Genomic DNA, 13,546 nt, shown 5'->3' on the forward strand with positions numbered 1-13,546 from the left:
CGCGAAGATGCCTAAATCCGCAGATAGCAAACTGACGTCATTAAACGTCATTAGACGTCAAAATGACGTTATTTTGACGTTTAATGACGTTATTTGACGTTAAATACACTTATTGATATTGCACTTGCAAGTTTGTTTTTTTATTTCCGCACTGATAAACAGTGCACAGTGATGCAAGTTAGAGGGCCGGTTGTTCCAACTCTTGGTAAGTTTTACCCGACAAGTAGCATATCTTTGTCTCTTTGTTTAGAACTTATCTGAAAAGAGACGAAAATATGCTACCTGTCAAGTAAAACTTACCGAGAAGTTAGAAAAATCGGCCCAGAATGGGACAAAATAAATATGTCTCATTCTGATTTATTAATTCACCGCGGTGCAGCAAAAAAGAACAAACCCAATAATCTTCTCCAATCAGGTCCCACCTGACATCCCCAAATATCTTCTACATAGGGAATTTAATTTCTCTACGTGTCCATAATTTACAGCTTGAAAAAAAGTTTCGCATTTTCACCGCGAGGGGTCTCCAAACTCGGTTTCCTTCCTCGACTCGTCATTCCTGTTCGCAACGTAGCAGCAGCAACACAGCATCAACACTCCTTTTCGACCTCGTCGATCGCGCGTGCTCACGCTTGCGCGTGTTCCAACACAACGTTCTAGCACGCGTTTCGCAGTTACGTAGCGGGCCGCGAGCGCGTCGCGGTGACAGTCGAGCGCGCCCGAACTGACGCGAACGTCAAACGTCACTTGGTTCGGCTCCGCCAGTGCCGCGAGGCGACGCGCGCGAGTGGGACGTGTGTATCACTCTCTCGCGCGTCCGCATTTATAATTCGCGCCAGCAGGAGCATCGTCTCTCCGTGAGAAATCTATTGAGCGCGCCCAGATATGCGTTCGCTCGCATCGGGTCGTCGACGAGCGGAAGAGGACGCAGAAGCAGGACCGGCGAAGAAGCAGCCGCGCGAGATTCTTCCTCCTCGCGTGTGTTGGTGAGAGGCGGGAAGGAGCGGTGCCACTACATGTACGGGAGGTGATGCCAGTGGTGGTGGTGGTGGTGTGATAGTATTAGTGTGGAATTTTCGAGGAGAAACCTTGAGGAAACCTTCGCCTTCGTCTCTCACCTGGATTCTGACAGGTAAATATGAACCTAGTGCGTAGTAAATTTGCGTTCTCCGCTTTGTCCGCTTCGGCGATGAGACGCGACAACAATGCGTTATATATATATATATGTATATATATATATCTCTTTCTCTCGGACGGACCTGTTGATATCGCACCTCCTTATCGGCGACACCGTTGCATTTGCTTGACGATGCCTCGAATTGCAATCGCAGTATCGCGATATCGTCAACTGTTACCTCCTGTCGTTTCTAGCTATCTCGAGATTGGGATTAAGAATATTATACGCGTCATTGTTTTTTTTTTCAGAATTTTTTTGAATTTCTCGAAACGTTACACAAACGTATCTATTTATTTACGATGATTAAGCGCCGTTTTAGATGTAATATGTAATGTTTAATTTACAGCAAAATATTTATAATTTATTTATATTTATACATGATTTATTATATATATATGATGATGAAAGTCAAATAATTTACGTTGCTACAAGAAGTCACGAAGTTTCTTGAGATATAAAACTTTTTAGAGGAGAATAACGTTCAATCTTATTTAGATCTAGCTAATATAATGACTAGACAAGGTAGCCCCGAAAGTTTCAGCCCGATTTTGAGATTTTATAACAAATTTAATTCTGAATAAAAAATTTCCTATAAACACCCGGGTCGAAAAATGCTTCCTTAAGAAGTTATCACTCAAAAACCTCTGAAATTATTATTATTTTACCCATTTTTTCAAATATCATGGAAGATTTTAACAAAAAGTAAAAAAAATCTTTAAACAAAAATTATCGAAACAAGTTGTAGAAATTTTAATTATCTTTCAAATGAGATCAAAATGATTGTTGTACATTCCATAGATTTTGATATAACGTCTTTATTCATTTTCTACTATTACGTACTATTTTAGTTTTAACAAATTTATTTTATTTTCATAAAAGAAAAAATTTTTATTTTTTATTGTATTGTTTTTTTTTTTTTTTTTCAAAAAATTTATTAAGTTTTATTTTCTTTTTACCTTTTGCTCTTCCTTTTAAGTTTCATTTTCTTTTCACCTTTTGTTCTTTTTTTATTAGAGGTTTTTGAGCGATAATTTCTTAAGGAAGCATTTTTCGACCCATGTTTAAGTATAGGAAATTTTTTGTTCAGAATTAAATTTTCTATAAAATCTCAAAGTCTGACTGGAACGTTCGGGGCCATTCTGTATAATATAATAATGACATTTATTTTATTTATATTAATTAGTTTAGTTAATTTAAAATATATTAATTTTGAACTTTAACTAGTTATTTTTAACCTAAAACTTATTATCTTTCTTAATAAATTATAGATGTGTTATTTTTAAATTAAAGTATTATTAATTTTTCTGTTCATTTATCAGCAATTGTAATTATCAAAAATATATTTCTATATAAAAATAAAAATTTCTTTGTTATTTGTTATTATAAATTTTGAAAGAATTAACAAACAAAATTTTAATTTAATATAAATGTTTTTAAAAATTAAATTTTTGATTTAATTTTAGTTAATTTAATCTTAACTTTAACTGAGTTAATTTTTGTTCACACAACTTTTAACTTAACTAAATTAATTTTATAAGCAACTAACTTTAACTTAACTGAGTCGAAAAATATCATTGATTTACCTAATCCTGATTATATTATATAACTAATATTATATTGATATTGTAACAATGTAATAGTTACATAGTTATAACTATATTAATATATTATAATAGTTATATAATATAATATATAAAAAAATCATAACTATTACTATATATCTGTAATATATAAATATAATCGGAGAAGGAGAGGCCATGAGAGAAAAGACGGGAACGGGATCGATCAAACACAAAGATTTAGTTGAAGAAATACGGTCGACCCGATATACGCAGTAACATTTTATCATTTTACAAGAGAGGAAGTAAAAGCAACGTAATTGTGCTGCACTTTTTCAATATTCACTCACACGCATACATATGCAGCCCAACTAATAGAAGAATTTTTTAAACGCTCCTTATATACGCGCTCCCGATTATTGATGCCTTTCACTCGGGTATTTCTTACGGGAATCTACGATGAATCGGTATACAGGAATTCCGAATTTTGCATTGACGAATTTTCATGTAAATACATATAAATTTATTTGTAAATACATATATATTTATTTTATTTTTAATGCGTGAACTTCTTTTAAACAAAAATTAAAATGCGCACCATATATTTGTTTGCGATTTATCTTTGTTAGACAGTTTTTTATGATTGACATTTAATTATATATATATATATATAATATATAATTATAAAACATATTTAATATAGAATATATATAGGCTTCAATAATATCTTCAAATATTATGTGCTATGATAAATATTATGTGCTATCTATCAAAATTTATATACGTCATTTGAAAGATAAAGTAAGTTAGAATATTTGAAAATTAAATAAAAATTAGATTAAAATAAAAAAAAAATAATTTACAAAAAATTCTCAAATATTGCCAAAAAGCCATTTTTTACACATTAAACTTCAATTATTTTGGAAATCGTACTAGTAAAATTTGATTTGCAGCATTGTTTTTACACAACATTAAAAAATCTACAAAAAATTTTATCTAATTTAAAATAATTTTGAACTAATGTAAAATTATATATATCATTATATTTTTATTCACGCTGATATTTTTTATTCATGATTCTTTCCACAAACATTAGCGAATTATCATTTAATTACGGATTCTTTAATTTGCATTTTCAAAGACAAAAAATAAATCGTGCGTTTGAATTTTTCATTATGTTGTCAAATTTAAACAACTTAATTTTTTTTTCATACATATAAACATGTAAAAAAATATAATAAAATGCGAATATCAAGTCTTATTTTAAATTAAACATTTGACACATAACTACTGCTGTTCATTAATATCAGGGTTGGATAAATTAATGATTTTTTAAAACTAAATTAAGTTAAAGTTATAGTTGCTTATAAAATTAATTTAGTTAAGTTAACAGTTGCATGAACAAGAAATTAACTCAGTTAAAGTTGAGTTAAGATTAAATTAAAAGTTAAATCAAAAGTAAATTTTTAAAAACATTTATATTAAATTAGAATTTTGTTTGTTAATTCTTTTAAAATTTATAATAATAAATAACAAAGAAATTTTGATTTTGATATAGAAATATATATTTTTTGGTAATTACAATTGATGATAAATAAACATAAAAATTAATATAATACTTTAATTTTTAAAAATAATATATTTATATAACTTAAAAAAAAAACAATAATTCAGAGTATAAAAAATTTAACTTATTAGGAAAAAAGTTAATAAGTTTAAGGTGAAAAATAATTAGTTGAAGTTAAAACTTAATACATTTTAAATTAACTAAGCTAAGTTAAAAGTTATTAACTTTTAACTAATTAATTATAGTTATAACCCAACCCCGATTAATATGTAATATTTTTGTCTGATACAATGGTTTTGTGCAAGAAAATTCTTCTGCTCTCTCGTTTGGATTTGTTGCTCGCAGTGACACGTGCTTCCGTAGATTTAGGCACTTGGAGGTATTCAAGCTAATGACGTCGTGGTGCAACGATGCAATGACATCCAACCTTCGTTGTTGCTTCGTGGCTTCCTTCACGGTATTGTAAGGAATGATTTATGAAAGTAGAATCAGTACTCTTACGCATTTTTTTTTTAGGAAAAATATACGCAAATCAAAATATACCAATGGGATTGATAGACATTTCCAGCGAGATAGCGTTTATGTATAGAAAGTATGAATGAGAGTAGAAAGTATCCCCATGACGTTATACCGTTAAATCTGATGCCGCGAACGCGAAAGCGCGACGATGAAGTTAAAAAAAACTTGCGTTGCATATTTTCGAAAGCAAGTTACTGAAAATTCGATTTTACACACAATGTTTTAATATTAGTTATAAGTATACTTAATATTGTTATAACTATGATAAATAAAATTAATATATTGTAATAGTATATAACTATCGCTATATATTAATTAATATAGCAATAAGAAATTCGATTTACACACGTCTTATTTATCATCGATAATTTAGTTGTTGTTAATTAATATAGTAATTGCAATAAAAATTAATATAACTATATTAACTTATTGTTAGTAAAATAACTATTACTATATTAATTTATACAGTTGTAATTATATGAATTAATATAATTATTATATTAATATAGTTACAACTGTATCAATTTAACTATATCGTACTAAATTAATATAGTTACAACTATATTAATTTAACTATATTACTAAATTAATATAGTTGCAACTGTATTAATTTTGTAATAATATAACTGCTACTATATTAATGTAGTTGTAACTTCATGAATTAATATAGTAACCATTATTATTACTATATTATTATAATTATAACTATTTATATAGTAATAGTTATATAATATATTAAGTGTCTGTATAATAATAATTATTATATTAATTATTATGTATAATAATTACATTTTGTTTTCAACTAAATCGATTTTCTATTGTTAAAGATTAAACAGAAGACCATAATCTCTGCAAATTTGTTAAGTTTTAACATAAAAATTGTGCTGTGATAGGAACGGTCATGTAAATGTAAAATTTTATTCAAAATTATTTGCAAAAAAATTGTTTTTATTTTTAAATTTTATAAATATAATCTATAGAAATTTCAATTTTTTCGATATTAAATAAATCTAAAATGAGGAGAGATAAAAAATGGCAAATTATATAGTTCTGGAATATCTTTTATTCAAACAAATTTTGCAAAACAAATTAACGAAAGAAACTACAAATATTTATAGCACAGAGTGCGCTAGGCATCGAGCACGAGTTTATTTAGGAGATGAAAAAATCTATCGACGCGAAGAGAAAGTGCGCTGATGGATAAATTGCACCCGCTATATAATTTGTCGTTTTAATTCGCAACAATGTTTCGTGACGTAGACATTCATACGGACGTTAATAAAAAAGGGGGAAGAAGGAGGAAGGCGATGCGTGCTCTTTTACTGCAGGAATGTGCATTATAGAATATGTACATACACGAGGGACGATACCTAGATACAGGCAGGAAACGGTCGCTTAAGTGCAATAAACAAGCCGTTAGTATATACATCATTTCTAATGTGTATATTAACGCGATAGTGCAACACAGTCGGGCAGCACAATTAATTAAATGCGCAATAATAATAGCCGCCAAAAGAGCTAGAGTTTTAATCGTATTGCTTGGGAAACAAGTTATTCGTAAATATGAGTAGCTAGTGTCCTTTTTTGCACCGGAAAAAGGAGAAAATTGTACAAACACAAGTTTTTTTATTTTATATAAATTATTTATCATTTAATTATAAATATATATATATTCATATATTCATATATATTTATCATTTAATTATTATATATATATATATATATATATTTATATATTTATTATTATTTTTAATATATATATTTACATACAATAATATTTATATATAAAACATATATTATTATCTTTCAAATATATACATATTTATATATTGTATACAGAATTTTTTATATAATATATTTAAGGCTTCTGGCTTTTGGCTATGTTTGAATTGTGAGGCGAGAAAACAAACAGGTTAAAAATTCTGATATAGATACCATTTCGAAATAAAAAGATATTTCGATGAAACAGCAGGTCAGATAGTTTTAACACACTCTTAAAATACCTTGAAAACTATCCTTTTCCCGTTATAATCAATCAACAACTGTAAAATGATTGTGATATGAAGTCTAGTCCATCTGGTCTTTGCGTAAAGTTTGATATCACGATTATTTTACGGTTGTTGATTGACTGTCAAAGGAAAAGAATAGTTTTCGAGGTATTTCAAGAGTATGCTAAAGCCATCTGAAATATAATATGTTTCATCGAAATATCTTTTTATTTAAAAATGGCATCTATCAAGAATTTTTTAGCGTACGTGTGCTTTCTCTGACATCACAATCCAACATAATTGCGGCAAGGATCCAGGAGCTTTAATATATTCTTATTTTAAATATAGAATTTTAATATTTTTCGCGAAATTTTCTTAATGAGTATTAATAAAATTCATAAATTAATTTTCGCGCATGTGTTCAAATATTGATTTTGCCAACTGTTCCTATATTCAATTATCATGAATTTAATATCCGGCAAGAGATTAGAACGAGCGTAAAAGCATAAATCTTTCTCAAAGATATGCGAATGTATGATGGCTGTATCGCACGATAAAACTATATGTACAATTGCATGATTTCACGAACGAATAATTTTAAAATAATTAAATATTGTTGACGAAGAGTTCAAAGCTAGAAGAAATTATTTTGAGAATTATTATCACAATAATATAATTATAATAATTAATTAAAATACTATGTGATGATGCTAGAGAATTCCGAAAATTCATAGATTTGTGTAATATTTTTTTACAATAAAAGAATAAAAAATATAAATATATCAGTATAAAATATCAGGTAGAAAGTGGGTCAAACGCAGAAAATAGAGATGCAAGAAGAATTATTTAAAAATCTTTAATCATCTCGAAATATCTCCGTCTCTTCTGAACCATCTTTAGCTAATCAATATTTGTGAATTATTTATCAGACTACGAAGATTAATAAAAAAGAAGGAATCATATTCAAATAAGTTACAAAAATTTGCAAATATTTTGGCTTTAAATATTTTATAGAAAACTGATTGTAAAATATCAGATTTTTAACCCTCTTTTTTATTTATTTATTATTTATTTTACGATTTGCTTCTAATTTTACTTTATTTATTTTTTATACTATATTTATAATTATTTTCTCTCTCTCCATAACAAATAACAATTAAAAGACTGCATTGTTATAGAAACATAATAATGTTTTCGACTATCACGAAATTCGAACAAAATTGTAATCAACTAAAAAATACGACACTTGAATATCAATATTAGGGTTGGATAAGTTATTTTTTTAAACTAAGTTAAAATTAATGGCTCATAAAATTAATTTAATTACGTTAAAAATTGCATGAACAACAAAACTAACTCAGTAAAAAGTCGAGTTAAAGTTAAATTAAATTAAATCAAAAGTTAACCTTTAAAAACATTTATAATAAATTAGAATATCATAACTTTAAAATTTTTTAATTTTATTTATTAATTTTTTTTCAAATATAAAATAACAAATAACAAAGAAATTTTTTTATATAGGAATGCATTTTTTTTAACTACAATTGTAAAATGTAAAAAATAAAAACTAATATTTATTTATTTTATATATTTGTAAGAAATGACATACTATCATAGAATAATGCTCTTATTAAAATTTAATTGTTATTGAAATAATTTTTAACTTAGAAAAGAGTTAATGAGCGTTAAAAATAAACTTATTTAAAATTAACTAAACTAAGTTAAAAATTATTAAATTTAAAACACCTTTCTCTCGACCAAACTGGCAATTCTTCTTTATTAATTCAAATCACAACGAATTATTAGACTCTTTATCTGTTTAACATACATGACGTGATTGTCTACTAGACACTATTCTCCTAAAACATTTTTGGAATTTAATAATTCTTTTCTTTCTTTGTTACAATTATATCACTTGATAAGGACTAAAAATATAGTCGAAACGTTATGATTTGAATTAATAAAGAAGAATTGCCAGTTTGGTCGAGAAAAAGGTGTTTTAAATTTATTTATTCTTTATTTTGACTGGCGAAACTTGAAGAGTAACCGTGTTAATTAATTAATTAAAAATTATTGACTTTTTAAATATTTTATGTAACTCTGAACTAATTAACTAGTTAGTATCTAACCTTGATATGTTCGAATAAATCAAGGAAATGGTTAACTCAATTCACACATCCTGCATCGTCATCCAATTCACTTACCGTTAAACTAAACTTTCTGATTGTAAATCGAGACGAGCGCGATGACATTCGCGGCGATTCGCGTTATTATATCATTATATACGAACGAGCATGTGCTCACCCTTTCGAATGTTCCTGTAAGGCAGGTATTATATTCCCATTGACTGTTTCCTCGCGTCTCCTACCGGTTTTCGAAGGATAAAATCAGGTATTACTCGTCCGAGACGGACCGTTCATCGATCGAATGAATGCACATTGCCGAGTATAACTTGTAAACTTTATACAAAAGAACGACTTTGATGCAAAATTATTTTAATAGGAGGAAGACATTTTTTTACGTTTTATTTTAAATATTTCTCATTGCACATTGTATTTCAGGAAGTTATCATTTATTTATATTATTACACGTGACGACGATTACTAAATAAATATGGTATTTCTCTTAAAAATTCTATATTTTAATATTACTTTTGATTTAATGAAAAAAAATATAGTACTATATATACTAATATATTATAGTATTATTGTGTAATATTTCTATAGTATATACTATTATGTAATATTACTACTAATAGTATATACTAATATATAATGTAATATATAATGTGTGAAATAGTATATATTATATAACATATATTAGTAGTAATATTACACAATAGTTTATATTATAGGAATAGTATTATACAATGGTATATAAATAGTATATACTAGATATTATATATAATATATACTATTATGTAATACTACTATATAGTTATATAGTACTATTATATAATATATATTATTAGTAATAATATTACACAACAGTTTATACTATAGGAATAGTATTAAACAATAGTATATAAATAGTATATATTATATAGTATATACTAATATATAATGTATACTATTGTATAATACTATTCCTATAATGTATACTATTACCTAATATTACTATTAATAATATATATTATTATAAAATAATATATATTATATAATATATACTATTATATATATATATATATATATATATATATATATATATATATATATATATATATATAGGGGCTGTTCCTTCCTGAAATGAGCTGAACTGTTCACGAAATGTTGGAGTCAAACAAAAAGTTTATATGCGATGTAAACCCGAAAACCAATTCTAATAAATAGGATATAATATAAAATATATATATAGCAGGATCGGCGATTTTTTCTTGATCGAAATCTAAATCTTTCATATACGAATCTTTTCTCGATGTTACGTCGTGATGCACCGGAACTGGCTAAGGACAATGAGCAATATAACGAGCACGATACACACAACAATTACACGCACTACCGAATTCGATGGTGCCAGTATAGAGCATTCTCGATATCTATAAATGGTCTCCAAATCTTTCTTGAATAATATTACAAACCCTCGAAAACCGATTGAAAATTTGATGGCCGAGGTTTGTTGATATTTTTTAATTTTTAGAAGTTTGAAAAAATTTTTTATGTGTATATATATATATATATATATATATATTTTATGTATATATTTTCTATCTGTTTATATATATGATAGTCTCATAAGCCAAATTAATTAACTCCAATATTTGTATAGAACTTATTTTGAAAAAATATATTTTTTCAAAATTTTTATTTATGAAATTTTTATAAATGAAAACAAATATGTTTCAAAGAAAAATTTTGTCAAAATCTCTGACATGAAGTTTAATGACTAATTTTATATTTCTAAAATAATTTTTTTTCTTTTTCAATCGATTACGTGTCAGAAAGAGTTTGTCTTTCGATAATCTTGTTTCAAGAAAAAATTTATTTTTAAGTGCAATTATTTTTTCTAAACTTACGCTGTGAATATATCTACATATAGAAGTTGAGCACATTTAGAGTGATTTAGTACATCCTAAATTAACTTTAAGGTTAAGGTCATTTCTCAGTGCATCAAACATAAAGATTTGGGAACCACTGAAATTGTGTATCTCACGTGCGAGCGTATCGTAAAGTAGTAGAGAGCGAGGAGTGAAGAGGGTGAGAGTGAGAGGGAGATGGAAAGAGGAGGGGGAGCGAGAGCAGGTAGAAACGTACTACCATCGTGTACGTATTCAGAGAAATTCGTCATAATTTAGTTGAATTTTGTGGTATAAGAGCGGAGCGAAATGGCATGAAATAAAACGGGATCGCGAATGAAAGATAATATCAAGATCAAGTATGAAGAAGGGCCAATTAGAGCCAGGCGCAGATGCAACGAACTTGTTTTTAAATTTTTTAAATTTTGTATTCGATGCAACGAACTTGTTTTTAAATTTTTCACCAATTATTTTCAACGTTTTTCTTTCTTTGGGTCACCTGCAGCAGGATATAGCTTATATCCTAATCTCAGTGATGGAAAAAAAATAGTAAATAATTTCCAGTAATTTATGTCGTTTTAATCTGGTGGATACATAAAAAATTTCATGCAAAATCATCAAAAAAAATTTCCCATCATACTCTCAATTTCAATCCTTAGCCTTGCGACGCGTAGCAGGATACACGATTCATGAAAACGGCCCTAACGGCCGATGGGACTCTGAGCGAAGAGAGGGGATACCGTGCGTAGCAAGGGAAGTCCTCCCCTCCCTCCCTTCCTTCCCTTCCCGGGGCCCGACGGGGTTACCTCGTCGGTTTGTCAGTCGCTTTGCCGTACGCACGAACGCGCGGTGCTCGTCACGCGTGGAATTCAACGAGCAGAGCGTTGTTGGGTGTGGCAGAGCGAGTGTGTTGGATTGTTATCGCTTTGACGGTGCCGAAAAAGTGCGCAGAAGGATCATTTTTTTCTCCTTTTTACTCGGATGAAAGAAAAGCCGAGCAGAGGTGCCGCCGGAGGTTCAAAAGTGTCGCCGGAGGTACAAAAGTGTCGCTGGAGGTTCGAAGGTACCGCCGCAGGTTCAAAAGTGTCGTCGGAGGTTCGGAAATACCGCCGGAAAGTTCGGAGGTACCACCGGAAAGTTCGGAGGTACCACCGGAAAGTTCGGAGGTGCCGCCGGAGGATCGGAGGTGCCGCCGGAGGTTCGGAGGTGCCGGCCGAGTCCGCGAGATAAATTTCGCTTACATTCCGACGCGCCCAACATTATTTTCTGCGTACAATAGTGAAAACTCAAGGGAAAGAGACAATATTTGCACGTAAAAAGGGACCTTTTTGCAGAGTCAGTCTCGAGTCTTTTTACTCTTTCGGAGTCGGAATTCACCGCCGGAAAGCCATTGTCTGAGGAATTTTGGGCTTGAATATTTTCGAGAGTTTTGTGAAAGAGATTACACGTTATCTTATACATTTCCTGAATTTATTGAAACATTTTTATTTGTCGAAATTTTTGTCATAGATGTGGAAATGATTATAATAGATGTGCAGCTTAACAAAAATACAAATAAGTTTCTATTATTCTCAATTAGAATTGTTTGCAAGAGTAATTTTTTTTTATATTTTTTTCTTGGCAATGTTTAACAGCCAGTCATTTTTAAACAATATTTATTTTTTATTTAATCTACTCAAGGATATATATTTTACATTAGAATTTAGTTGAAAAAATATATATAAATTTCTTTTTATAATTTAACGGGTGTTACAAAGTTTTGTAATTCAAAGAGAATTCAATTTTGTGAATCGTTCCTTCCGTTCCCAGAACATACAGTGGCAAATTGACTTTGCGGTCGACGACGTATTCTTTCATGTGACGTGAAAAGTGTGAAGAGTATCTCTTCGTGGCTGAAAGAATGACGGTATCCGAAGAGTGAGTACAATATCAAAATGGAGCACAAATTTGAAGCGACACGAAAATGCGATACATATGTAGAACATATTTTTTTTCTTACGTATTTTGACCAACGAAAAAAAATCTTGGAAATTTCACAAATTTTTTAAAGAGGAAAATTTTAGATACATATTTATATATTCTACATTAATATTGATATTAAAGCGAGTTTTATTTCTAAAGAAAAACCAACCAAAATAGAATATTAAATATTAACATATTCATTTTTCAAAGTTTTTAACACAAGGAAAAATAACTTTCCATTTGTAACTTCCCAATCGTTCATTGCAAATGCCAGAACTAGGATCCATCGGGACAAAGGAATTCTGCATGAAACTTTAAATTAAGCGAGGTCACGTTTCTTCGAAAAAAAAGAACGTGTCCTCGAGGGACAAAACGGTTTTGTCACCCTGGTCAGAGGCGCTTACATTCTTAAAGACTTAAAAAAAGATCGTTCTGCTTAAATAGGGCCTTCAGGTACACGCATTTGCCTTCGTTTTAGTGTCCAGTGTTTACCGAGACGCGGGAGACCTGATGAATGCTTGTCGTCTCTTCTCTCGCCTTGCGACGTATAATAGTGAGGAACAGAGTGAAAGAAAGAGAGAGAGACAAAAAGAGTAACGTATATATGTGGTACAGCGATGATGGCATGGGTTGGGGGAGGGAGGAAACTACGTTGTAGTAAGCCGAGTTGTATAGACAGGTGTAGAAATTATGTTCTCGTGCTTAAGAGTTTGCGACACTTTGCTTTGCGCTTGAATAATCCAACAAAAAGGTTTTTTTCTTAAA

At 29.2% G+C, this 13,546-nt stretch overlaps 1 protein-coding gene across 6 annotated transcripts in view; it reads left to right on the top strand.

Annotated features, from left to right (window-relative positions):
• The first annotated feature begins 539 nt into the window (after nucleotides 1-539).
• The window catches only part of cno (adherens junction formation factor afadin), a 52,967-nt gene continuing 39,960 nt past the window's right edge, over nucleotides 540-13,546 (top strand). For 5 of the 6 annotated variants that reach the window (XM_029305773.2, XM_029305775.2, XM_029305780.2 and 2 more), the window contains exons 1-2: nucleotides 11,658-11,882; nucleotides 12,629-12,736. In XM_029305773.2, the coding sequence (XP_029161606.2) occupies nucleotides 12,720-12,736 (17 nt within the window). In that variant the 5' untranslated portion in view covers nucleotides 11,658-11,882; nucleotides 12,629-12,719. Of the gene's footprint in view, nucleotides 1,130-11,657; nucleotides 11,883-12,628; nucleotides 12,737-13,546 lie in introns of those variants that run through there. The other variant, XM_029305774.2, reaches the window with a different exon arrangement.

This window comes from Nylanderia fulva, unplaced genomic scaffold (genome assembly GCF_048542155.1).
Source record: "Nylanderia fulva isolate GAGA-0341 unplaced genomic scaffold, ASM4854215v1 Scaffold60, whole genome shotgun sequence".
Lineage (NCBI taxonomy): Eukaryota > Metazoa > Arthropoda > Insecta > Hymenoptera > Formicidae > Nylanderia > Nylanderia fulva.